Genomic DNA, 27,848 nt, shown 5'->3' on the forward strand with positions numbered 1-27,848 from the left:
CTTAACAAAATTAAGCCATGATAATATAGACAATATAACCAGATCTATAATATGACAAGATTGAAACAGTAATAAAAAATTCTCTTAACTGAAAAAGTTCAGGCCTAGATGGATTCACTGCTGAATTCTAGACCATTAAAGACAACCTAACATCACTGTTTCTCAAGCTATTTCATAAATTAGAAAAGAAAGGAATGCTTCCAAACTCTACTTACAAAGCCAGTATCACTCTGAGATGACAGAAAGGAAAATTAGAGACCAATCTCTCTGATGAAGATAGATAAAAAAAATTTTTTCATAAAAGACTTGCAAACTCAATCCACAAACACATCAAAAAGTTCGTTCATCATGGTCACATTGACTTATTCAGGAGATTCTGGGATGGTTCAGTATGAACAAAGCAGTAATGTGATAGGAAATAAATAGACTCCCATCCAAGTACTAACCAAGACCGACTCTGCTTAACTTCTGAAATCAGATGGATTTGATTGGGCACATTCATTGTGAATTGTGTGAGCTAGACTAATGGCCAGCTTGGTAAGACATGCTCACTGATGCAGGACTGGCACAAATGGCACGGGAGGAACCTCTACTGCTTGCTCCACACGATGAAGCCCATATGTGGCACTGTTATCTGGGCCAAGAACCTGTGGCTGGTTAGGTCCTAGGTCCTAGGGGAGAACCTACTGCTATTGTTTTGTTAAATGGGCATATTATTAAAACAACTCCTAGTAGCTTATTGTTGTACCCATAGATTAGTGCATCTCTCAACCCTAGAAGGAAAAGCTTCTTTTGCTAGTGCATGGTGATTAACACAGATATCCACAACTAGCCAAGGTGCAAAAAAGTAGATACTGTGGAATATTCAGCCCTAAATGTGACTTCTGTATCACATACCCTCCTCACAAAGATCAGGAATTGGTTGTAGAAGAGGGGGAGGAAAGATTCTAAGAGCCAGAGGTGGTTGATGACTTCAAGTAAACAATGTTTTCTGGACATAACAGGGCAGTTGTACATATGAACTCAATAATGGTTATGATAGCTTGAACAAGACCTATGTAAGCTCAAGCAGACAAAATCCCAGCATGGAGAGGGGAAGATGAGCACAAAGCCCCACTCTTAGCTGTGTGGTGATTGGCGTTGATAACTTCTAGGGAAAGGAAAGTCAGTTTTCTTTAAGGATGTGGCCCCTGATAGGTCAACCATACTCCAGAAGGGTGGCCAGACACCCAAGAGAATATGAGCAAATTGGACTAAAATGGGTTGAAAGGGGAAGACAGAAAGTTGGGTGGGTAGGGAAGCAGGGTGGATCTAGAATGAGTTGGAAACAGAGGGATGAATATGAACAAAATGCACTTTTTATAATTCTCAAAGAACAAATACAAAAGTGAGCAAAATAGAAAAAAAAATAAATGGACTCAAGGACAAAAATCACATGATTGTTTTATTTTCAGTAGATGCAGAGAAGACTTTTTAACAAAATCCAGTATCTCTTGGTGATAAAAGCCTTGAGACTAGAAGGAACCTATCTGAACATGAGTGTGTGTGTGTGTGTGTGTGTGTGTGTGTGTGTGTGTGTGTGTGTGAGAGAGAGAGAGAGAGAGAGAGAGAGAGAGAGAGAGAGAGAGAGAGAGAGAGAGAGAGAGAGAGAGAACCTGGAGCTAGAATCACAGTACATGGGGAACAACTCAAATCAGGAACAAGACAAATGCATCTACTTTCTCTACTTTTATGCAATATAGTGCTCCACGTCTTACCTAGGGTGGTAAGATAAGAATTAAATAAGGGAGACAAACAGGAAAAGAAGTCAAAGTAACCTTATTTGCAGATGACCCGATTTTTATACTTGAGACCCTAAAGTTTCCACGAGAAAATTCTTAAGCTGATGAACACATTCAGCCAAGTGGCAGAGTAGAAAATTAGCATATAAAAGTCAGCCTTTCCGTGTACCAATAACAAACAACCCGAGAAAAAAATCCGGGGAAACAATCCCATGCATTAGAAGGGGGCAGGGGTGTGTCATATGAACTCAGAGGAAGAGGCAGAGGCAGGTTTCTTGAGTTTGAGACTAGGCTGGTCTGCATAGAGTTTGAGATAAGCTAGTGCTGTGTAGTGAAACTCTTTGTCAAATAAATAATAAACGAAACCCTTTAGAACAGACCAAGGAAGAAGACCTCTACAGTGAAATCTTTGAAGCAGAAGAAACAAAAAAGACACTTAAAACTCTTAAGTTGTGGATTGGAAGAATTAATATAGTGGAAATGGTTAGCCATTATCAAAATTCCAATATTCTTCACAAAAATAGGGAAAGAGAGTTTTATGGGAGCATATTCAGAGACCCACACCAAACATTAGGTGGAGCTCGAAAAACATGAAGCAAGAGGGGAGGAAGGATTGTAGGAACCAGAGTGTTGAGGACCCCAGAACATGACCCACATAATCAACTAAGCAGAGCTCACAGGGACTCACAGAGACTGAAGGGACAGTCATGGAGCCTGCATGGGTCTGTGCACATGCACATATTGTGATTGTTTAACTTTGGGTTTTTGTGGGACTCCTAACAGTGGGAGTTGGGGGTCTCTCACACTCTCTCTTTTTTTTTTTTTTAATTATTATTACTGGTGTTTTTTTTTTTGTGTGTGTGTGTGTGTGTGTGTGACAGGGTTTCTCTGTGTAGTTTTGGTGCCTGTCCTGGATCTCACTTTTTAGACCATGCTGGCCTGGATCTCACAGAGATCCGCCTGCCTCTGCCTCCCAAGTGCTGGGATTAAAGGCGTGCGCCACCACCACCCGGCTGTATCTCGGACTCTTGTCTGCTCTTGGGACCCTTTTTGTCCTACTAGGTTGCCTCATCCAGCCTTGATATGAGGGTTTGTGCCTAGTCTTATTGAATCTTGTTATGTAGTATTCAGTTGCTATCCCTGGGAGGCCTGCTCTTTTCTGAAGGGAAATGGAGGAGCAGTGGATCCAGGGGAGAGGGGAAGTGGGTTGATGGGTGGGAATTGGGAGAAGTGGAAGGAGGGGAAACTGCAGTCTAGATGTATTGTATGAGAGAAGAATAAATAAAAAGAAAAAAAAAGTCTTAAAATTTGTATGGAAGCACAAATGCCTCACCCTTGTTCCTTGTTTTGTTCTCGGGACAAAGTTCCTGACTTAAGCAGCTTCAGAAAGGAAGGGTTTCTTCTGGGTCACAGTCCGGGGGACAGTCTTTCATGGTGGGGAAGTCACATTGGCAGGAGCTAGAAGCAGCTGAGCACTGCATCCACATTCAGGAGGCAGAGAACAGGCCTGTGGGGTGACTTTGTAGGCAAAGGTGCTTCCTGCCAAGCCTGATACTCTGAGTTCAACCCCCAGGAACCACAGCGTGGTAGGAGAGAACTCAGTCACGAAAGCTGTCCTGTGATCTCCACGTGTATACATGGCATTGGCATGAGCATGCCCCCTCACATAAACTAAATAAAAATATGTTAAAAAAAAAAAAAAAAGCCTGGGCAGTGGTGGTGCATACTTTTAATCCCAGCACTCAGGAGCGAGAGGCAGGTGAATCTCAGTGAGCTCAAGGCCAGCCTGGTCTACAGAGCGAGTTCCAGGAGAGTCAGGACTGTTACACAGAGAAACCCTGTTTTGAAAAACAAAAAAATAAAAAACAAACAAACAAAAACCTAATCAGAGAGCAGTGGGTGCCTGTGCTTAGTTTATTTTGTTCTTTTTGTTCAGTCCAGGAACCCAGCCCATAAGAATAGTGCCACCCACAATTATGTTGGGGTCTTCCTATCTCATTTAATTTAATCTACATAATCCTTCCCAGGTATACCTATAGACATATCTCCTATGTGATTTTAATGCCTGTTAACAATATTAACGATTACAGCCGGGCGGTGGTGGCGCACGCCTTTAATCCCAGCACTCGGGAGGCAGAGGCAGGCGGATCTCTGTGAGTTCGAGGCCAGCCTGGTCTACCAAGTGAGTTCCAGGAAAGGCGCAAAGCTACACAGAGAAACCCTGTCTCGAAAAAACCAAAAAAAAAAAAAAAAAAAAAAAAAAAACAATATTAACGATTACAGATACTAATTCAGTTTGTTAATGTTTCACCTTTAGGATATTATCAGCTCCCAAAGGCCCTGTGTTCTAATACATGGGATCTGCATTTCAATATAGGTACTGGGGTACAGTAAGCCCCTAATTCTTGGGCCTCTAAATTTGAGCTACATGGGAGAGCTTTTGTGGTATTTTATCTGCTGAACTTTTTTGTTGTTGTTGAGGTTTGAACCCAGGGCCTTTACTTGTTGCGCAAGTGCTGAATCACTGAACTCCTCCCTCAGTCCCATACCTTGATGTAATCATATTTTTTTTTCATCACAGGCAATTTATTTTGTTCTATTCATTCACAGTTAATACAGAAAATACTTGGAAACATTTCCATAGAATGTTTGACACAGAAATCATCAAATAGAAGTATACAATGTTGACAGGAGGCAGTACATTTATAATTTATAACCCCAAATGTATTTATAAATTAGAAATGGAAAGATCTACAAATGAAATTATGAAGGTTCACCAAAGTCATTTAATCTGTCAGTTTCTCGTTCATTTTTATGTCTTAATAATATTCTATTGTATGAATAAGCCACATTTTATTTCTCTCCAGTATTTGATAGCTATTTGAGTTGTTTTAACTTTTTTACTATTAGCAACACACTGCTGTAAACCTTCATGTACATGTTTCATAGGTGCACATTTTCAGTAGTTTGAGGATTTATTCCTAAGGGTAGAATTGTTGAGTAACAGAGTAACAGTGTTTTGCATTTTGACCAACCACCAAACTGTTTTGCCAAAGTGGCACACCATTTTACAATCTCACCAAATCCTTGTTTTTAAGGCTCTGATTTTTGTACAAAAGCATTCAATCATTCTGTCAGACCAAACCAGGAAAAGTAAGCTATAGTTCAGAGCTGTTCTATTCCATTGTAATCATATTTTAAACTAACAAGTAGGGAACATTTTTAAAAGAGTTCTTGCCTCTTGTGTCTGTGCTGTCTGTGTAGTGTACGCACACGAGTGTGCAGGTGTGTGTGCCTGTACCTGTGTATGTGGAGGTCAGAGGAGACTGTCTGGCACCTTATTCCACTGCTTTCTACCTTGTCTTGAGAGAGGGTCTCTCCCTGAACCAGACACCTGCCCTTTCAGCTAGGCTGCTGGCAAGGCAGCTGTTGCTGGGATCGACCTTTCTCTGTCCACCAGGGGCTATGGCCACTTGCAGACATGCCTGGCCTTTCACCTGGATGCTGTCTTCACTCTCATTCAGCAAGTGTCTTACTCAAAGGGTTGTCTCCCAGGCCTGGGCTTCTATCCATTAATAGAAGCCTTCATCCGTATTGTCCTGCTAATACTGATTTGCTTGGCTTATCGGCATCTTCTGTCATTCTCCCTGAAGTTGTATATTTAGGTATCATTTTTACATGTTTGGGGGAGATTAAGACTCTTACATAGATTCACCACTGATTGTATTTTCTTTGTAATTTCTACCTATTTGTCTTACTTTCCTTGAGGCTGGGGACTAGGCATCCAGTCAGCCAGTGTCTGTGCATCTCATTGCCTAGATGGCTCCTTTTTCATTTTATCAAGTGTTTAAGAGAAATCCTTTAACTGTTTGTCCTGTATTAGAATAATTGCTCAGTTTTAATTTTAAATTTACTTTTTAAAAATCGCTTTACAGGTTGGAATTCGAGGAACTAATATAGTTGTGCTTGGGGTGGAAAAAAAATCAGTGGCCAAGCTTCAGGATGAAAGAACTGTGAGGAAAATATGTGCCCTTGATGACCATGTCTGCATGGCTTTTGCAGGTACGCACAGACATCCAGTGGTGTGGACAGGATTATAATGTAGTGAGCTGGGTAACACAGCTGTCCCTCTGCCGGGTTTGCTGGATTTATACAATGTATGCAGTCGTCCCCCGTTTCTGTCCAAATACAGTGTCACAGGTATTTAAATGGCCTCAGCTCTATCAGTCGGGACTTCTTATTGTCTTAGTTAGGGTTTCTATTGCTGTGAAGAGACACCATCACCATGGCAACAGGGAAACATTTAATTGAGGGGGCTCACTTAGAGTTGCAGAGGTTTAGTCCATTATCATCATAGTGAGACATTGGCTGTATGCACTCAGACATGGTGCTGGAGAAGGAGCTGAGAGTTCTACAACTTGATCTGCAGGAAGCAGAAGCAACTTGTGCCACACTGGGTGAAACTTGAGCAAAGGAGACATTAAAGCCCACCCCCACAGTGACACACTTCCTCCAACAAGGCCACTCCTACTCCAACAAGGCCATGCCTCCTAATAGTACACTCCATATGTGGGCCATTTTTCTTTCAAACACCACACTTACAGTGATCTTTGATAATAAAGCACAAATGTAAAGATAGATTTCTCCTTACTTATAACTTATAGAACTTAAAATTCATAGACTTTATAGAATTTTAAGACTCCATTTACTTATTTTTATTTGTATTATATGTATATGTATGTGGGGTTCTGCATATAAGTGCAGGTCCCTGCAGAGGCCAGAAGAGGTTGTCAGCTTCCTTGCAGCTGGAGTTGTGAGCTGTCTGACATGGGTGTAGGTAACAGAATTTGGTGTTGCGCAAGAGAAGTATGACCTCTTAATTGGTGAGCCATCTCTTCAGCCCCAGTTTAGGAAAAAGAGAGGGAGGGAAAGAGGGAGAGATACATTTGTGTATGCTGGGCTACAGATTAGCCTCTTACATGCTAAGTCTCATCTTCTTAAACTGTGGGTGTGTTACATTTGTTTAACTCTGTGAGGCTGTGTTACTTTGCCTGTCTAAAACACCTGATCATCTAATAAAGAACTGGACAGCCAATAGCAAGGCAGGAGAAAGGATAGGCAGGGCTGGTAGGCAGAGAGGATAAATAGAAAGAGAAATCTGGGAGGGAAGAAGGGAGTAGCCAGAGAAAGAGGAGGACATCAGGGGCCAGCAACCCAGCTACACAACCAGCAATGGGGTAAGAAAGAAAGGTGTACAAAAGTTGAGAAAGGTACAAGCCCAGAAGCAAAAGCTAGATGGGATAATTTAAAGTTAAGTAAAGCTGGCTAGCAACAAGTCAAGCTAAGGCCAGACATTTATAATTAAGAATAAGACTACGTGTGTGAATTATTTGGGAGCTGGGTGACAAGCCCCCCAAAAGAGCCAAAAGGCACATGACAAACAGAAATTAACTGAGAATAAAACAGATAATGGGTGAGAGCTGCCTTTGGAAGTGCTTGCCTGTATTGCATGGGGCAGCTCTGCAGACTTGGATGTGAAGACACGTGAACACACATCATTTGCACTGTGCATGTCACCAGCCACCACCACCATTACACTGAAGCACCTGAGTGTGCATATATATGTGCAAGGCTTTTTACACTTGTGGTAGCATACATTATGGAAAAGAAAGAATATTTTCTACCACCATTCCACAAAATTAGTGTGCCTTTGAATTGTATGTGTTAGAATGTTTGGTTTTTTTTTTTTTTTTTTTTTTTGGTTTTTTCGAGACAGGGTTTCTCTGTGTAGCTTTGCGCCTTTCCTGGAGCTCACTTGGTAGCCCAGGCTGGCCTCGAACTCACAAAGATCCGCCTGGCTCTGCCTCCCGAGTGCTGGGATTAAAGGCGTGCGCCACCACGCCCGGCTTTAGAATGTTTGGTTTTAAAAGTTGTTTGAAATGTTGAGTTTCATTAAAAAAAAAGTCATTCAATGAATTTGGTTTAGTTCATGTGGTTTGGATAAGAATGGACCCCCTGTAGGCTCATATTTTTGAATGCTTGTTCGTCATGGAGTGGCACTACTTGAGGAGGATTATAAGGTGTGGCATTGTTGGAGGGAATATGTCACTGACAGTGGGTTTTGAGGTTTCAAAAGTGTAGTGGGAAGTTTTATCTGGTCCTGCCTGGCCCTGTGGTTGGACAAATCTCTCCCTCCTGCGTCTTGTAGCTGCTTGATCCAAGTAAACACACAGAGGCTTATATTAATTATTACTGCTGACCATTAGCTCAGGCTTATTACTGACCAGCTCTTACACTTAAATTAACCCATAATTCTTATTTATGTTTAGCCACATGGCTTGATACCTTTTCTCAGTTCTGCCTTCTCATCTTGCTTCCTCTGTGTCTGGCTGGTGACTCCTGACTGAGCCTTCCTCTTCCTGTCTCTTTCCTGGATTTCCTGCCTGGCTATCACCTGACTTGCCATAGGCCAAACAGCTTTATTTATCAACCAGTCAAAGCAACACATACTCGCAGCATAGAGAAAGACATCCCACAGCACAAAAGCCCATGCCAGGACCCCAGTCTCTCGCTACCTTTCTCCCTGAGGATCAGGGTATAGCTCTCAACTACTGCTTCAGCACCTGCCTGCATGATGCCATGCTCCCCATCACCATGATAACTTACTAAACCTCTGAAACTGTAAGCAACTCTCCAGTTAAATGCTTTCTTTTATAAGAGTTGCCTTGGTCACAGTGTGTCTTCCCAGCAATAGAACGCTGTATTGTCTTAGTCTAGTCAGCACAGAATTTCCAGTTATACCTGAAATTACATTAAATATATATCTATCATTTTGTTCTATGTATTTATATGAAATTGCCTTCTCAGCATTGATAGTTAGAAAATCAAGATATCGATCAACTCTTGAAAGGGGCTAACACTGCTCTGTGGTCCACAGTTATTCAGCCAAGACTTGTTTGTATGAAAATAAACAAAACAGCTATCTCTCATTAGTATGCAGATTTGCTTTCTTTTAATAATAAAATTATATGTTTAACAAAGAATTGTTGTCAGTAAAGATTGGTTTGTGTACTTTTTTTTATATATCTATGTATATGGGTCATGTAAAAATTTCTCTGGTAAAAAGGGGTCATCAGTGGGGAAAGTTTTAAGAAGCCCTATGCCAGGCAAGCACTCTACCATTGAGATACTCATTGTGTATCACTGTGTGTATCTGCGTGTGTGTGTGTGTGTGTGTGTGTGTGTGTGTGTGTGTGTGGTATATGCCTGTGTTTGTGCATGCACATGTGTTTGCATGCATGTGGAAGCTTGAGGTCGATGTTGGAAATCTCCCTTTATTGCTTTTCCATCATATCTTTTTTGCATGCCTTTGATCCCAGCACTCAATAAGCAGAGGCAGGTGGGTCTCTGCAGGCTCAAGGCCAGCCTGGTGGTCCACATAGTGAGTTCCAGCATTCAGGGCTCTGGGATCAGCTTGTGTCTGCTTCCTCCAGCACTAGGGTTACAGAGATTTCTACCTGCGCCCAGCTTTCATGTGAATGCAGGGAGCTTAACTCAGATCTTTATGCTTGTGATGCAGGTGCTTTGCAGCTGAACCATTTCCTGTCCCATAATATTTTGTAAGTTTTATAGGTAAAGAGTCATGACGGGTGGTGGTGGTGCACACCTTTAATCCCAGCACTCAGGAGGCCGAGGCAGGTGGATCTCTGAGTTTGAGGCCAGCCTGGTCTACAGAGTGAGTTCCAGGACAGCCAGGGTTACACAAAGAAACCCTGTCTCAAAACAAACAAAGGAACAAACAAACAGTCATGAGAAATTGCTAAGAAACAGCGAAGTCTTTTATATTTCCCCAATTTGCCTCAGTGATACCATCCTTAAAACCATCAAGTTTGTATTTGCACATGCCAGTGTGAAACTGCTGAGATTTCAGCAGCTTTACATGCATTCATTTACATGTGCATGCCGTGTCTAGCAGTAGTGTATTGTATGAATGCACCACCTCTAACAGCTTGGCCACTGCAGGGTGTTTGGGCCATTTCCAGGATTTGTACATTACAGATAAGGTATGGACATTTGTGTGCGTGTGTTTGTGGAAGCAGAGGTTTCATTTCTCTAGAACAGGTACTTTCAGGAGTTTGGTTGCACTTACCCCACCTGTAGATTCATTCGTGCTGTTCCTACTGCATTCAAGGCCCTACTCCTCCTTTAACAAGGTAACTCATGCTAGTCCTTTCCCCTTTTCTAACCTGTCAGCCACTAATCTATCTGTTTCTGTAGTCTGTCATTTTGAATCTTATATGAATGAAATAGCACATGGACCTTTTCAGACGGTCCTTGTTCATTCTGCATCATTCTTCTTAGTCACCCAAGTTGTCGGGTGTATCAGGAGCGGCTTTTGCTTTTATTGTAGGGTAGTGCTGCATGGTATGAATGAGCCACTATTGCTGTTGGGTAGTGCTGCATGGTATGAATGAGCCACTATTGCTGTTGGGTAGTGCTGCATGGTATGAATGAGCCACTATTGCTGTTGGGTAGTGCTGCATGGTGTGAATGAGCCACTATTGTTGTTGGATAGTGCTGCATGGTATGAATGAGCCACTATTGTTGTTGGGTAGTGCTGCATGGTATGAATGAGCCACTTTGTCAACAGGTTGCCTACTTATCTTTGGGCCCTCCTAATTTCTGCTTTTTATAGATAAATGTGAACATTTGGGGTAGGTGTCTATGGGAATGTGGGGTTTCATTTCTCTGGAATAGAAACAGTAGAGTTGCTGGGTTGTATGGTAATATAGCTTTAGCGTCCAAACACTGCCAAATTGTAGAAGTGGCTGTATTGTTTTACCTTCCCACCATCACTATGTGAATTATTCAGTTTTTCTGCATACACAGTAGCATTTGATTTTGTTGCAATTTTTGACCATTCTTTTAAGTCTGCAGTGATTTCTGACGGTGGATTGAACTTATATTTCCTCAGGGCTGATGATACTGAATATATTTTTCCATGCATATATGCCTTTCTTCACTGAATAAAACATGTTCCTGCACTCTGCATGGCTTGGCACCTTAATCTGACTAAAGGGACCAAGGGAATGAAGAAAGGACAGAGACATGTACAGAAAGGCTGGGGTTGGTGTGCTGTGTGCTGTGAGGGAGCCACACTAACCACTGTAGCTGGAACCTCAAAACAGTTGTTATGGTGGCACTGGGGGAGGAGTCAGCTGCTCTCAGTAGGAGGGATCTATAGCAAAACAGTCTCCAGCTGCAAACATGGAGGAAGCTGCATTTGCTAGTCCTCACATACACTAGCCACTTGTTCCTAAACACTCCCACCTGCCCGTACTGGCAACACTTATATTTGGACCCGAGGAAGGCTTTGCCATCACTCAGAGCCTGACTTTGGAGGAAGGCTGTGCCGATTCCCATGAGTCTCAGGCATGGATCCTTGACACAGCTATGCAATACACATTCATTCAGGACTCCCATTCTCTCTCCATACATTCACCCAAGGTATCCTTGATTCCCAACAACATGCCTCATCGCCTCATCATTTTTTTGGCTCAGTTTCTAATTTTTTTAAACAGGGATTTTATATTGACACTTAAAATACTCATTGAGCAAAGAACCTTTATCCTGTTGTGCCTCGTAATGGTCACAAATCAATTCTTGACAAATATAAAAGATTGAAATCATATTTAATATCTTTTCTGCTTAAAGTGGAATGAAATCAGACATCAATAGCTGAAGGCAAACTTAAAATGCACAATATATATCAATTAAACAATGTAGTTCTAAACTGCCGTGGAGAAAACAAACAAATAAGTAAATAGCCACCGTAAGTGAAATTGGTAAACATCTTGAGGGAAGTAATAATGAGCATCAACAGCATCAAAACTTATGGGATGTATTTAAAAACAGTGCTAAGAGGAAAATGAAGTAAACACTGAATCTTTTTATGAACAGCTCCTGTATACTGCAAATGCAGAACAGAGTAAACCCAAAGCCACTGTTACACCTGAAATAAACAGAACAGAGAGATAATAGAAAATTAAAACAAAAAGTGATTTTTGAAAAGGTGAACAAAATTAAGAAACTAAATAAAACTATTTCTCGATTAAAATGAGAAATGAAAATGGGTCATTGCTTCTCCTTGCACAGAATCCAAAGGTTTTAAGAGAATATATGTACCATTAAGTGCTAACAAAATTCCTTGAAGCACACAAATTACCTAGTTATTCAGAAGACAGCTCAACAGATGTCTGAAGATGATGAGTCTGTTTCTAAATTGCCAGGAAATGCAGGTCGAAGGGAGAACTACTTGATTACATCAACTGATACAGAAAAAATGCATTTGGTATCATTCAGTACTCTTTCTTAGTTAAAAAGAAACACAACAAATTAGAAATATGCCTCAGCACAATTAAGCTATATGTGATATCTTAGGGTTTCTAGTGCTGTGAAGAGACACCATGACCACAGCAACTCTTATAAAGGAAACCTTTTAACTGAGGTGGCAGCTTACAGTTTCAGAGGTTTAGTCCATAATCATCATGGCAGGGAGCATGGAGGCTGGGAGTATGGTGGTATGCAGGCAGATGTGGTGAAGATTTCTGCATCTTAATCCAAAGGCAACAGGAAGTGAACTGAGACACTGGGAAGTAACTTGAGCATATATGAGACCTCAAAGCCCGCCTTCACAGTAACATACTTCCTCCAAGGCCACACCCACTCCAACAAAGTCATACCTCCTAATAGTGCCACTCTTTGGGGGCCATTTTCTTTCAAACTACCACATGTAAAATACTCAGTTGATATATTCATTGGTGAACAACTGAAACTTCACCTCTAGAGTCAGGAACAGGCAAGGGCACCTCCTTTATCATTGCCATTCAATATAGTAATGCATGTTCTATCTGAGTAATTAGTCAAGAGTAAGAAATAAAACAGCCCAACTGTTCAGAAAGAAATGAAAATCATCTTTGATCACAGGAAGGATAATCTCATATGTAGAAAACCCTATAGGATCTATAAAAAAAATTGCTAGACATATTGAGTTGAAATGGTATCTGGAATGAGATGCCAGATTAGCAAACATGTCTCTCAGCCGGGTGTGGAGGCACATGCCTTTAATCCCAGCGCTCAGGAGGCAGAGGCAGGCAGATCTCTGAGTTTGAGGCCAGCCTGATCTACAGAGCCAGTTCCTGGACAGCCAGGGCTACACACAGAAACCCTGTATCAAAAAAGAAAAAAAAAGAAAGAAAGAAAAGAAAAAAAAAGAAAGAAAGAAAAAGAAAAAGAAACTCTCCATGCAGCCCTGTGAGTAAGAATAGTTGGAGTTGCAAACATCTTTCAGGAAAGAGAAAAGAAGGACACCAGGAATCATAAAGAGATGCTAGAGTGCAAAGAGCAACAAAATGCTCAGGGAAGTAGGAAACAGCTTGCCTTCCAGCCCAGCTGCTGGAGCTCAGGGAACTGAAACCACAATCACCAGGCAAGTCACAGTGTCCTGGTGACATGGAACAAGAACACTGTTTTCACAAGTGTTAAATCTAGCAGGGACTTGGCATGACCTTGACACGTGTAGCCTGCCAGCACCAAGTCAAAGTTGATTTTGCTATGTCTGTGCAGCAAGCATTCACCTGTGGAGCGGCCTCCCCAGCCCACTCTAAGCATTTTAAAGTTAACCTTTCTCTAGCTGTGGACCATATTCACATGGCAAGGAGGGCGCATCTCATGTAGCTTATCTGAACTATTTCAGTTTCATAAAACGATAACCCAGGGCAAGATTAGGCCATTGCTAGCTAGTCCTTTCTCTTAGATAACTAGTGTACAGAGAATTACTCTCTCTCCCTTTAATCAGTTCATACTTGACCTGTGTCAGGGTGATTTAAACCAGGGCATATCAGACAGCTCCATTTTCTGCCTGCCCTCCTGTTTCATGGGGTGAGGATCCAAGTGTATGTAGCAACAGGGTTTGACAATGATGGGGAAGGTAAATGCTTGTGATGGAAAAAGAACAACGGCTATGTGAGAAGTGCCTGTTTCCAACATGTTTGTGTGAATTTGGGGTACAGTCTAGTTAGTACTAAAGGAGTAATGAAAAAGGTCTGGAGAGGTGGCTCAGCAATTAAGAGTATGCAGTACTTTTACAGAGACTTGAGTTTGTTCCCAGCAACTGTCCAAGATAGCTCACGCTGCTTTTAGGTCCATCTCCAGAGGATCCACTGTACTTTTCTTCCTCTTTTGGTCACTGCATTCACACTGGCGCATGCATGTGTGTGTGTGCGCGCGCGCACACACACACATACACACTTCAAAATAAAATAAATCTTTTTTTAAAAAAGTGGTGAAAGAAGCAAAATGGCTGTAGAACAGTCAAATACCAGTGTCGTCCTTAATTTGTCCAAACAATCAATCTGTCAGTTACATGCTGCAGTCAGTCTCCGACTAGAACACATACTGTCTGCTTATAGACAGGCTGAGAATTGTTTGGATGAAGTTTTTGGCTATTTCAGAAGCTCAGTCTTAATATCCTTGATTTTCAAAGTTTTCATTTTGACAAAAAATTGAGAAGTGATATGTCCTAGTTTTATCAAGTGTAATTTGAATTCAAAGTGGATGTACTTCAGGACAGAGTACTGTCCTTGCTCTCATAAGGAAAAAAAAAATGCAGCTTACTAATAGTGTTGAAACTAAGCCATTTACTATTTCCTTTATAAATGAAGCAGGGATGTGTGAAGCCAAGTCTTTAAAGGAAATCCATCACAGTGAAGGCATGTGCAGTTTCTAGTTCTTTTTGAAGGTGGTGTTGAAGAGATGGGATGCCATAAGAAAGAATTGGCAACTAAAACCTTTGACAAGGAAAATGCATGTTGAGACATGTATAGACTTTTGAGTTTGGACTGTTTTCCAGGTCTGACAGCTGATGCTAGGGTAGTGATAAACAGAGCACGGGTCGAGTGCCAGAGCCATAAGCTTACGGTGGAGGATCCAGTCACTGTGGAGTATATAACTCGCTTCATAGCAACTTTAAAGCAGGTGAGCAGATACTCTTAACACAATTTCTATTTTCCAATGTCATTGGCCCTGTCATAGAAATACTGCAATAGCTCCAAGCATTTAGTCTCCTGTGTTAAATTCCTTATTCAGTCTCAGAATTACTTCATTCACTTATTTGGGTAAAGTGGGTTGCATTAATCACCAGAAATCAAAATCAGTTTCAATTCTTGGAGTTATACATTTTTTAAGAGAGTGTCAAATTTTCAAAGGAAATTTTTATACTTGTCGAAACACAACAAAAATATCATTCCTTAAAGTTTTCCAAAGAAATATACATTATCTCACCTGCAAACCAAAATACCCCCGATCAGGTTTAGATGTGCTCTCTTCTGATCATCGCCATACCCTTGACAGCCAAGCGTAAGTGTGCACGCAGGGCTGAGTTTTCACTTGCTGTTTGCAGACTGTCTCTGTGTGTGGTAGCACAGCCTCCTTCCTGGACATTCTCTTGCCTCTCTAATGTTAGAAACTGTGACCATCTCTGATGGGCATTTGAAAATGGGCATCACCCCATTTCTTTCTTCGTCTTCCTGCTACCCTAACATTATTCTGTTTTGATTATGGCTTGTTTTTCTTTTTAAAATTATACTGCTCAGTTTTAGTAGGGGGTTCCTAGATTGGACATCATAGTTGAGTGTAAGGCTCTTACTCTATGTGCCAAACTGCTTTCTAGAAAGATTGAACCAGTTTTCATTGTGCAACCAGCTGTGCTGAAGGGTTCATCAATGGAGTTTTTCATCTTTCTTTCTTTTGTTAGTGAGTGCTGTGTAATGTAACAGCTGCTTTGTGTTTTATAGTTAGTGAGATGGAATTTCCCACATCTTGGTCCACTCTTCATTTCCACTTGTGCAAACTGTCCTTAAACAGAAACATTGTTTTTCCACCTAACCTGAACAGAATGCTCACTGTACAGATTGTGTCACTTTATCTTCTTTTTAAAACATATTTTTTTTATTACACTGACTTATTCTGGGGCCGGGGGCTGTGTCACAGTGCACATATGGAAGCCAACCTGCAGGTGGGTCCTGGTGACAAAACTCAGGTCAGGCTTGGCATCTCACCAGGCCTACATTCCCCTTTCCACCCTGTTTCTGAATTTAAGGATACTCATGGAGATATATATGGTATATTGAGTAAATTCCTCCATGTCTGCCCTATCACCTGCCCCCCACCCCGTAATCCCGTTTGTTCCTCTACGCACTTTCTCTCCCACTTTCATGTCATGTACATACATGACTCTATGTGTTTATATAAAACATGAGCCAAAAATAAGAGAAAATGTATCATTTTGTCTTTGAGACTAGCACAAGTCACTTAATATGACTGTTCCCAGCTCCATTCATTATCCTACAAAAGACAAGATTTGGTTCTTCTCTGTAGTTAGGACATTTTGTGTGACGCATATCATATTTTCTGTTAAGTTCTTAAGAGTATTCCGAAAGAGCTGTAACTTTAAAGTTGAATCCCAGCTCTTCTCTATCTCACTGCCTTTACTGTTCCTTTGCATCTCCTCACATGAGCATGCGTGGTAGCTGCACCTGCTCTCTGCCCTTCGCCTCTGGCTGCTCTGACAGAGCAGGTACCCTGGTTCTGCATGGAGATTTTTTTCATAGACTCTTTGTAAATCCAAATACTAAAGTTTTGAGATGAATGATATATATCAAATCACTCTGGTTTTTTTGTTTGTTTGTTTTGTTTTGTTTTTGTTTTTGTTTTTTTGAGACAGGGTTTCTCTGTGTAGCTTTGCACCTTTCCTGGAACTCACTTGGTAGTCCAGGCTGGCCTCGAACTCACAGAGATCCACCTGGCTCTGCTTCCCGAGTGCTGGGATTAAAGGCATGCACCACCACCGCCCGGCTTAAATCACTCTGTTTTTAAAAGCTTTGTTACTTAAGATATTCCAGAATTTTTGTATTGCTACTTTTGAATTTTGTTTCAGTTTTCCCAGTTGTTAAAAAGCAAGACACAGAGCAGCATACACACAAAGTTCTTAAGTGTGGTTCTTAAGATCTCTCGTGGAGAAATCAAGACTTTGAACAGACTGTGGAAACAGTTTAAGTCTGTGACAGTGAGATTGCCACTGGGGAGGATTGGGCCTCTGGGCCAGGGATAGCACATGCTCACTTCACACGTTCACCCTTGTTTATATGACCTTTTCACTAAAATGAAAAGATTGAACAAGTATGTTAAGATAATTTATAAATGCATCTACTTTATACCTCAGTGCAGACTAGAAACATTAGACAGTACAGAGGAATGAAATGTAACCCCTGTTTTAAAAAAAGATATTTATGTTTATAGCTCAGTTGTTTGCATTCAAAATCAAACTTTGCTTGCAAAACATGAAATATAATAAACTTGAAAATGAGAAAATAGATCCTATATGTAGGTAAGACTGAAAGAAAGTCACTAAAAAGCTGTTTCAACCACAGAATTATACAGAGCTACATCCAGCCACAGAGTTAAGTAAAGTTACCTGTGTATTCAGTCCTTAGCCTTCTGTCAGGGCTGCCTCTTCATAGGACAAGTCTCAGTGAGAATGGCCTCTTCGGAGCACAAATTTAGGAAGTTTCCTGTTATGAAAGTAATAAGAAATATAATTGGTTTCAATGTTGCATTGTCTGTGGGGGAAATGTGTGTGAAACAAAAGATCCCTTTTCTTTGGGACTGAAGGAGATGACACAGTGCACAGTGAACAGAGCACACTTGATGCAATATTATCAAGGAGGAGTAGTCCCTGACAATAACTGCAGTGTCCCTCAAGGCAAACAAGGCTGTGCTTCCAAAGCACAGCTCATTAACTCAGCTTCCCTGACAGCAAAACAAATGGCCTGGCCTCTGCTGGGTCACAGAGACTGTACTGTCTTAGTTATGTGGTGCAGAGACACCAGGACCATGGCAGGTCTTATTAAATAAAGCATTCAATTGGGGCTAGTTTACAGTTTTAGAGACTTAGTCCATTGTCATGGTGGAGAGCCCCACAGTACACAGGCAGACATGATGCTGGAGAAGTAGCTGAGAATTCGACACCCTGATCTGCAGGAAGCAAGGAGAGAGAACTGGGGCTGGCATGGACTTATGAAACCTCAAAGCCTCTCCTCCAGTGTCACACTTTCTCCGACAAGGCCACATCTATTCCAGTAAGGCCACATATCTGACTCAGTGGTTAAGAGCACTTACTGCTCTTCTAGAGGACTGGGGTTTGGTTCCTAGCAGCTCATAACTACCTGTAACTGCAGCTCCAGGGAGTGCTGTGCACTCTGGCCTCTGAGGGTCCCTCACATGTACATTCCCACATGAACACACACATGTACAGAATTAAAAATACTGAAAATATTCTTAAAAAGAATCAGAAGAGTAGATAATTGTGATGCTTTATTTGCTAGAATTGTATCTGATCAGTGTCACGTGTTCTGTGGAGGTTTGAGTAATGGCCCCCAGAGGCTCCTAGATACAAGTGCACGGCACCAGGGAGGACACTGTCTGAAGGATCATAACGATCAGGAGGTGTGGCCTTGTTGGAGTAGGTGTATCGCAGAGGCTGGGCTTTGGGATTTTAGAAGCCCCTGCCAGGCCCAGTCTCTCTCTCCCCTCCCCCCAGCCCCCAGCTTGTGGATCAGGATGTAGCTCTTAGATCCTTCTCCAGCACCATGTCTGCCTGCATGCTGCCATGCTCCCTGCCATGATGACAATGGACTAAGCCTCTGAAACTGTAAGCGAGCCCCCAACTAAATGCTTTTATTTATAAAAATTGTCTTGGTCGTGATGTCTCTTCACAGTAATAGAATAGTAACTAAGACAGTGTTAAATAAATTTTACTTTTTAGAAATATACACAGAGCAATGGACGAAGACCATTTGGTATTTCAGCCTTAATTGTAGGCTTTGATGATGATGGTATTCCAAGATTGTATCAGACAGACCCCTCTGGTACTTACCATGCTTGGAAGGTGAGTAATGAATTTGTTCATTTTTCATAGAAGTTGTTGGATGAATGCACTAATTTATTGCAAAATTGAAATAAATGTAAATATTTTATTGCTTTCAGGGACATGACAGAATTATGTTGCATTAAAATATTGACTATGACATGAACAATAGATTGTAGCTTCTCAGAAATGATGGTTTCAGATAGTAAAAGACCTTGGTTTAAACCAGTGATGGTGGAGCATGCCTGTAATGCCAGCTTTTAGGAAGCTGGGGACAGATAATTGGTAGGAGTTCAAGGGTAGCCAGGGTTACATAGTGAGTTTCAGGTCAGCCTGAGTGAGATTTTTGTCTCAGAAAAACAAAACAAAACAACAAAACCCTAAAGAGATGAATTAAAACCACACTGAAGTTTGAGTTCTGTTAACGTTATCACACATGAGTATCATTGGACTCTATTCGTCTTTCTTTCCTTACCCTTCCTGTTTCTTCCCACCCCTAGTTAGCAACCCCACTTTCATGTTTGGGGGGCAGGGGAGTGTAACATTTGTCTTTCTGAGTCTGGTTTCCATAGTGAAATGTTTCATGTGTCCACTATTGTTTTTAATACATATGTATTTTAGTTATCTATTTTTATGTGTGTGGATGTTTGTCTGCATGTCTGTCTGTGTGCTCTATGCATGCCCAGTGCTCTCAGAGGCAGAAGAGGGCATCAGATCCTCTGCAACTGCTGTGAGCCGTCATGTGGGCTCGCTCTTAACTTCGGAGTCGTCTCTCCAATGCCACGCCCTCCACCCTAGGAGAGTCAGACAACCATAACCTCTGATACTTACCATGTGTTAGTGTACAGTAGTAATCTTCATACCGTAAGTAGAATTGTTTTTCTGTGTAAGTTATTCTTGTTTCAGTACCCAACTAGCACCTTCCTCAATGGCGTACTCATCAAACACAAAGGCCCAGAGATAGAAGCAGGAGTTTCCAGCAGTGAGTTTCCATGAACTGCCATGGATAAGAATAAGACTACAACTACAGAATGTAATATGAGTGATTTGAACTCAGTTATTAAAAGCTAAGTACTCAGGCTTCAAATAATTTCACATTGAGTTTATATTATAAGGATTTAAAGCCAAAGAAATGAATAGGGGAAACACTACCATGGTCTTTATTATCTGCAATAAGTAAATAATTTGACTGAGAGCAGAGTATTTGCCCAGTATGCATGGAGTCCTGGGTTTGATTCCAGGAACCAGCTATCTCAGCCCTCAGAAAGTGGGTGCAGGAAGTCTAGAAGTTCAAGCTCATCCTCAGCTACATAGTAAGAGAAACAGGTTAAGTTATAAGAGCTAGCAAGAAGTGAGCCTAAGCTAAGGCCAAGCATTCATAACTAATAACAAGTCTCTGTGTCATGATTCGGGAGCTGGTTGGTGACACAAAAGAAAAAGCCTGCCTCACTGTTTTCTAACTCAGAGACCAGTAAAGCAGCAGAGTATAATCTCACAGCCAAAATAAGAGTGCTGCTATCAGCCTCACACCTTTCCATCTGCCTAGGTTAGCTAGTCATCAAAATAAGAATGCTCCTATCAGCTGCACACCTTTCCATCTGCCTAGGTTAGCTAGTCATCAAAATAAGAGTGCTCCTATCAGCTGCACACCTTTCCATCTGCCTAGGTTAGCTGTCAAAATAAGAGTGCTCCTATCAGCTGCACACCTTTCCATCTGCCTAGGTTAGCTAGTCATCAAAATAAGAGTGCTCCTATCAGCTGCACACCTTTCCATCTGCCTAGGTAAGCTAGTCGTCAGAAGCTGTGGGTTTACCTATGAAAAATTCTGGTATTTCATCCTGCCAGTCAGAAATCTTTTGATCTGTGCTTTCTTTTTTAAATTTTTATTACATTTATTTATTTATTTATTTATTTATTTATTTATTTATTTATTTATTTATTTATATGTGGGGTAAATATGTGGAGATTACAGGTCAGCCTTCAGGAGTCAGTTCTCATCTTCTATTTTCTGGGTCCTGAGGATCAAACTCAGGTTTTTCAGGCCTGGCAGCAAGTGCCTGTCCCTGAAGAGCCCTCTCACCGGCCCTTACTTGGTTTCTGTGTCTTCCAATCATTGTCCTAAACAAAGCCAGTGGTTATAGGGTCAGTCTTGAATGTTTTTGGAGCTTGCTATCTTCTGTTCACAGTTATCTTTATATCATTACTGTCCATTCTAATATAACAGAGTAGTTTCAAGTTTGCATAAATGTCTTTTGTTTTAGTTTGTCTAATGTCTGAGGACATCCAGAAAAGATGTTTTGTCTCCTGTTAGTTAGGAAAATGACAGAATTTTCAAATTGCTTGAAACTTCACCAGTGATGTGGATTTGAAGTATACTCTTTTCTGGTGTCTGCCAGAGTCCAATGGCAGTCTCAGTTCTAGTTCAGTGAGCTTATGTTCTCTAAAGAAACATTCTCCACACACACCTTGGGAACTTAGAGACTGTGCTCAGTATCAAACAAGACTTGATTTGGATTTATTAGAGTGACTTGCAGACTGTGGTCCAGGTAATCCAACAATGGCTGTCTACCAACAAAGTCCAAGAATCCAGTAGTTGTTCACTCTATAAGAATGGATGTCTCCACTGATCTTCAGTATATGCCAGGGTCCTGAGGAAGCAGGCTCTAGTACCAGTGAAAGAATAGATTTGCCAGCGAGAGTGAGGACAAGCAGGCAAAGAGTAAGAGCTTCCTTCTTCCATGGCCTTTATATAGACTGCCACAAAAAGATGTGGCCCAGACGCCAACAAGTGGGTCTTCACAGTTCAGATGATTTAATTCAGAAAAAAACCCTGACAGGTGTCCCCAGCCACTTGGGTTTTAGTTAATTCTAGATGCAGTCAAGTTGAGCAGAGTAGCCGTCACAATGGTTGAAGTGACGCATGGGTCTCCTCACTGATGCAGTGTCTTCTCTGGTGCATCCATGCCGTTGGGTCTAACCTGAGTCTGAACAGGAAGGAACAATCAGATATGTCCAGACTGCAAAATCGTCTGCTCATGCTATTGAAAGACAGAATAAATACAGGGGGACCTTTCTAATTTAGAGGAATCAAAAAAGATGAAGGTGAACCATAATTGTTGACAGCATTCTGGATGGGGAAGAATAGACTCAAAGGACATTTTGGAGAGATATATGAGATAACACTGTGACATTTCCTGGATGTGTTAAGTATAATGTAGTCAAATAGGACTGTCTGGGCCTGCTAAGACAGCTCAGGAGGTAAAGATGCTTGCCGCTAAGTCTCATGATATGATTCAAGTTACATCTACAGGACCCACCTGTTGGAATAACGCCAACTCCTTCAAGTTATCCTCTGACCTCCACCCCCAACACAGATTCGTATCCACACAATAAATAAATGAATGTAAATTTTTTAAAGAATATTCTTGTGTTAATGTGGTAGATGCTGAGTTACAGAGATAAAATGTGGTAGCTATAACACAAATTGTGTGTGTGTGTGCATGCGCATGTGTATAAATGGAAAAAAGCATGACACATATCTCAGTGTTAATAGTTCATGCATGGAGAGAAAGAATATACTGTTAATTGTTCATTATATGTTCCTGTTCATAAGCTTTGAAATCCCGCCCCCCCCAAGAATAAGTGATGAGGAAGAAAGCAGCACTAGTTTTGTTTTTGGTGACTGTGAAGAGGAGCACAGACATGGAATACTGGCTAGTTGAGAATACAGATGCAAGGGAGCCCTTCCCGCAGCCTGTTTGGCAATGCTTTGGGTTTCTTCAACGACAGGACCGAGATCTGTTCGCCAAGACCTGTTCTGGGCACTGGGGGTAGAAGTCCCTAGAACAAAGCTGTTACATTCCAGGTGTTAGAGAAGGACAAGCCCATGTGGTGTGTTAGGTGAGTTATGGACAGCTCTCTCCAGGGGACTTGCTACGATGGAACTTTAAAACAGATGTGTATCAAATCATTTCTATATACCAGTTGATGGGCCTAAAGTATTTAACCAAATCAGATATAAAGTATAAAGTGCAGTTCTCAAAATATGATCTGCAACCCCCGCTCCAGGAGGTAATAGTTATTTTCATAGACCTCCCCAACTTAATGTTTGTGTAACTGTGAGAAGCATTCTCCACTTCATCCTTGGACAAAGAGATCTGGTAGCCAGATGTTCACCATGTCTCATCTCAGGACTGTTCCTGTGAGACTGTCAGCCCTCATGGGAATCCTGAGTTGAGGTCCATCTCTTTATCTCAGAAGGTCTCTTCAGATCCACTGTGCCTAGTTCAGAACTGCAGGATAATGGTAAGACTCATTATGAGAGAAGGGGTGTCTCAAAAGCTTGAGATATGGTATTATATCTCAAGTAATAGAGTATAAAACTATTGCACCTTCCATGGTTGGCAAGGAAACCCGAGTGTCATGGAACAAAAGGCTGACAATCTGGAAAAGAAGGCCAGGATGGGTAGAATGGAAAATGAATCTGAGTTGGGTGGGAGTCATTCTGGGTGTGTCCCTTGCTGTCTGAAAGTCTGCTGTCGATCTGCTTGTACATCACCAGTTTGACTGGCCACTCCAAGGAGAGTTTGCCAGCTCCATATCACCCTGCCAGTTATCACGTTCAGTGTCCAGTGGGAGTTTTTATCTGGCGACAGCCGGCCATGCAGGGACCTGTGGCCTCCATTAGCTCAGCCTCCCACATAGCAGCCATGTCCAGTGCCGCAGAGGAGTCCTACAACCCGGAGACTGGCATCAAGGAGAGACACGGGCTCAAAAGCACGCTTGCGCCTAGTGGTAGGGAATCCAGAAGCCCTGGAGTTAAGAGTTCAGTCCTGGTGTCTGGAAACAGTGGTAAATCACAGTTGCCTGGATGGAACTGCCTCTGGGTCTGGACAATGTGGCCTGAACTTTGTGATTTCATGACACCAGCAGGTTTGTTACATGTAAGGAGTACAAGTCCCTATCAGGGCTACCCCACATTGTCTATCAAAGACCTTTTAGATCAGGATGACCACGAAGCTTGGCAAACTTATAACTAATTCTGTAGTTCAGGGGTAGGAGATAATCTTAGAGCAACCAATCCAAAGTGAATTGTTCAATGACTGTGCAACTAACTACCTCCTGCTTCAAGAACAGATGGGTTCCATAACTGAGTCTCTTCAGGCCTGCAAGCTGACTCAGTCTAATACTTGGACATTGTGGTGTCATATCAATCCAGAAATATTAACGATACCTTCACCACCAGATGTGAATTAAAAGGGGGCTAGGGGACTGTTCTGGGCAGTAAAGACAGGCATCTTGCAAATGTGAGCAAGTGAACAGATATAACCAGCTCCGTAGACTTAAAGAACAATATGCAGCAAGGCTAAGATTGCAGATGCCCCCTTACTGCCCCTCTAGCTGAATAAGGTGTAGGCAGGAGAACCATGGAGCCCTTCAGTCACTAGCTGACTAATTAGATTCTGCCCCTGATGTCACCAATTGCAGGCTGAGGCCTCATCAGCACTTGGAGAAGTCCCTGAGAGTTAGTTCCCATTCCTATTCCTTTGATATTCTCAGTGCTTCCTCCTCGGAATTTCTGTAAAAGGACAAGATTGAACATCTGGAACCGAATAGAAAAATGCTAGGTCAGTGCTCATGGGATTGGCCCAGATCACTGTGTACTCCCCCTTTCCTCCCTTTGTATGTCTGAGGCTAGTTGTGCCTCTGTGACCCACAGGGAACACATAACACCACCAAGATAACAGCCCCCTTTTGATATGTGGCACATGCGCCCATTCAGTGTGGTGAAGCTGCTGGCGCCTCAGCACCAGGCCTTAGTACTCATCTTCCTCTCCACCATCATGAATTGCAGAGAGTAAATGAGCCAGTTTAGCTTACACATGAGTCACCTTCAGCGAAGTGGTAACTGCTGTTAACACTGCTGTAGAACCGCGGCTCCATGCACAGCACTTCAGCAGTTTGTGGGATGGAATGGTCATGGCAGTACAGTGGGCCTGCTCTCAGAAGAACAGTCAGGTTATTCCTCACTTCCAGGTGAAACGGCCCACAGTTAATGGAACGTCACGTGTGTCTGATAGACAACAGACGACAGTGGTTTTTATTCACAGGTGGAATTTGACAGGACATGTGCTCAGGATTGAACAGACTGAGCCTGTTTTTTGCAGAAAACATCAGGTAGTATTTGTTACTAATGATACAATTAAAGATTTAAAGGAAAATTTGGAAAACATGTATTTATCACAAGGCACCTGACAGTTTCTCAGTATTTCTTTGATGATACTCTTGGTAAAATGGAGGAACATGATATTTGATATTTTAGAAATGAGATAGGTCAACAGTTAAAGTACCTGTATAATTCAGTGAGCCAATGTTTTCCAGGTGAGCAAGGCACAGTATAAAAGATCCATTCAGTACAACCAATGAGACTGTTGACTACTCAGGGTAAAACTGATCATAGCACTATGAACTGAGTCAAGAGAGTAAAAGATTTGAGCCTGGCCTGGACTGCATACAGAGTTCAGGCCAGCCTAGGGAGGTACCTTTCCAAAATACAAAGTAAAAACAAAAGCGGCAATACTATCACCACCAACACCACCAAAATCCTACGGAAATGTAGAGATTGTTGTTTGTTTTTAGACAGGTTCTTTCTGTATAGTTCATACTAGCCTGGAACTCAAGTCTCAGCTCCTTAACCGATGAGGTTATAGGCATGCACCACTATAGCCTACCAAGAAAATTTAAATTTACTTTAAATAATAGTTAGCCAAGAGACTTTAGTGTAAACAGTTTAAAAAGTTTCCTTTTGTGGTTCTAGATTCCAACCTGTAATTAACTGTGAAAAAGCAACTACCTTGAGTGGAGTATGAACACTTCACTGAGAAGGACATTAAAATTTCCTTTCCTAACACTTTTTTCCCTAGGCATGCATTTATTTATTTATTTATTTATTTATTTATGTATGTATTTATTTATTTATTTTGTATACAGTGTTCTGTTTGTATATATGTATTCTGTTTGTATGTATGTCTACATGCCAGAAGAGGGCACCAGATCTCATTTCAGATGGTTGTGAGCCACCATGTGGTTGCTGGGAATTGAACTCTGGACCTCTGGAAGAGCAGTCAGTGCTCTTAACCTCTGAGCCATCTCTCCAATTCCCACTTTCCTAACACTTGAATGAAGCTATAATTCGACTAAAATAATAGCATAGCATTTCAAAACAGTGACTGTGAAAAACACATAGAAAAATTCCATCTTTTAGTGTGTTTATGTGTGTGTGCATTCAACTTTTTAAAAAAGATTTTTTAAAAGATATATTCCTTTTTATGTGTATAGGTGTTTTGCTTGCATGTCTGTCTGTGTGCATGTGCATGTCTGATGCAGGGAGAGGGCGTCACATCCTTTGGAACTGGACTGCAGTTGGTTGTTCTGTTGTCATGTGGATGCTTGGAATGGAATCCATGTCCTCTGCTGAGCCATCTCCCTGGTCCTGAGTTCTACATTTAAAAAATGGTTTTATTTTTAATTAAAATGTAATCACATCATTTTTCTGCTTTCCTCTCCTCCCTTCAACATTCCCTTCCTACCCTTGCACCCTCAAATTCATGGCCTCGTTTTATTTACACACACACACACACACACACACACACACACACACACACACACCCTGCTGAGTCCATTTAATGTTGCTTGTATGTATATATTTTAGGGTTAGCCACTTGGTACTGGATAACCAACTATGGGCTCATCCCTGGGGAAGACCAGTCCTGCCTCTCTCAGCAGTCATTAACTGCCTGTCAGTCTTCACAGAGTGAGGTGGGTCCCTATGAGACGTCACCATCCTTGTTGACACGTGCACATAGAAATTAAGGTCCCACTTTAAAAATGTTATTTAACCTTAATTATCTCATCAAACATCCTGGCTTCAAAACTAGTCACATTGTAAGGTTAGGACTTCAACTTATGAATCTGAGGGAACATAATTCAAATTCTAGTTAATATAAGTGCTATGTTTTATTTAAAACTGTATTTTCCACAGTGAGGGTGGGGAGTAGGGCACGGGGAAGCTGTGTGAGGAGTTTGTAAGAAAACAGCTGTCTGAAAGCAGTTTGTACTTCAAAGTCTCCAGAGCTCTGAGACAAGTTTCTGTTGCTTAGGCCACCTAGTTGGTGGTATGTTGTACTGGGAGACGAAACAGGCTAGTGCAACAAACAAGTAATGGCTTATTATTTTAAGTGAATTAAATATATTAACATTGTTTTAGTGTTTATTTCTAATTATTGGGTTTGGATTTGATTTTATAGCATACTATTTACATGCTGTGTAAATTAGCTTCCTGCTGCTTTGTGTCAAAGACTCAAGATGCACCAGTCAGAAACGCGTGTTACAAGTGTAGTGAGGAACAGCATGTCTGCATGGGTCACCTTTGACCTCCAACCTCACAAGGTTAACAGAATGAATCTGTGCAAGTCTCGGCAGCCCAGAAGCAGAGCAGAGCCCCAGCAGCAATGGGGCAGGGCAAGATGCATCCCCCAAAGGCAGCCTCGCCTCCCGGTGACCCTTTCTCAACCAGGATCTGCCTTCCACAGCCTCACCACACCCCAGTAGCCTGCTCAGCTTTTTATTCATCAGTGGAATAAATCCTTCACCATGTCAGAGGTTCATGATCTGATTGTGTCTGTAAATGTCCTCATGCTCCCTTCAGAATATGTCCTATAGATATTTCCTTCGGATTTGTTAATCCAGTCAGGTTGACAAAATTAACTATCACAGGACTGTAACATGAATCTTAAAAGGTCTTATTAATTTAAAAAAAAACAAACCCAGAGCCAGATATGGGGGGGGGGGAGCTGAAAGATCAGAGAAAGAGAACAAGTCAGCCACGTTCTTACCTCTACAAAATCCTCAGCCTCAAGAGCAAGACTTTTCTGTTTACTCATACCTTTCTGTGCCCTGCCATCTTACTTACTTCCTAGTACTGGGATTAAAGGTGTGTGCCACCATGCTTGGTTCTGTTCCCAGTGTGGCCTTGAACTCACAGAGATCCAGACAGATATCTGCCTCCAGAGTGATAGGATTAA

The 27,848-nt window shown here is 41.6% G+C and overlaps 2 protein-coding genes across 4 annotated transcripts in view; one reads left to right on the forward strand and one right to left on the reverse strand.

Moving 5' to 3' along the window:
* Positions 1-17,394, reverse strand: part of Ss18 (SS18 subunit of BAF chromatin remodeling complex) — a 130,910-nt gene extending 113,516 nt beyond the window's left edge. The window contains exon 1 of one of the 3 annotated variants that reach the window (XM_076554764.1): positions 17,314-17,394. The gene's annotated coding sequence lies outside the window, so the exon portion shown is untranslated. The remainder of the gene's footprint in view (positions 1-17,313) is intronic. The other 2 variants (XM_042264348.2, XM_076554762.1) reach the window with 2 other exon arrangements.
* The window catches only part of Psma8 (proteasome 20S subunit alpha 8), a 49,958-nt gene that overhangs the window by 16,250 nt on the left and 5,860 nt on the right, over positions 1-27,848 (forward strand). Inside the window, exons 2-4 of the mRNA XM_006983042.4 lie at positions 5,717-5,843; positions 14,692-14,816; positions 18,664-18,786. Of these exons, the coding sequence (XP_006983104.1) occupies positions 5,717-5,843; positions 14,692-14,816; positions 18,664-18,786 (375 nt within the window). The remainder of the gene's footprint in view (positions 1-5,716; positions 5,844-14,691; positions 14,817-18,663; positions 18,787-27,848) is intronic.

Source organism: Peromyscus maniculatus, chromosome 19 (assembly GCF_049852395.1).
Source record: "Peromyscus maniculatus bairdii isolate BWxNUB_F1_BW_parent chromosome 19, HU_Pman_BW_mat_3.1, whole genome shotgun sequence".
NCBI lineage: Eukaryota > Metazoa > Chordata > Mammalia > Rodentia > Cricetidae > Peromyscus > Peromyscus maniculatus.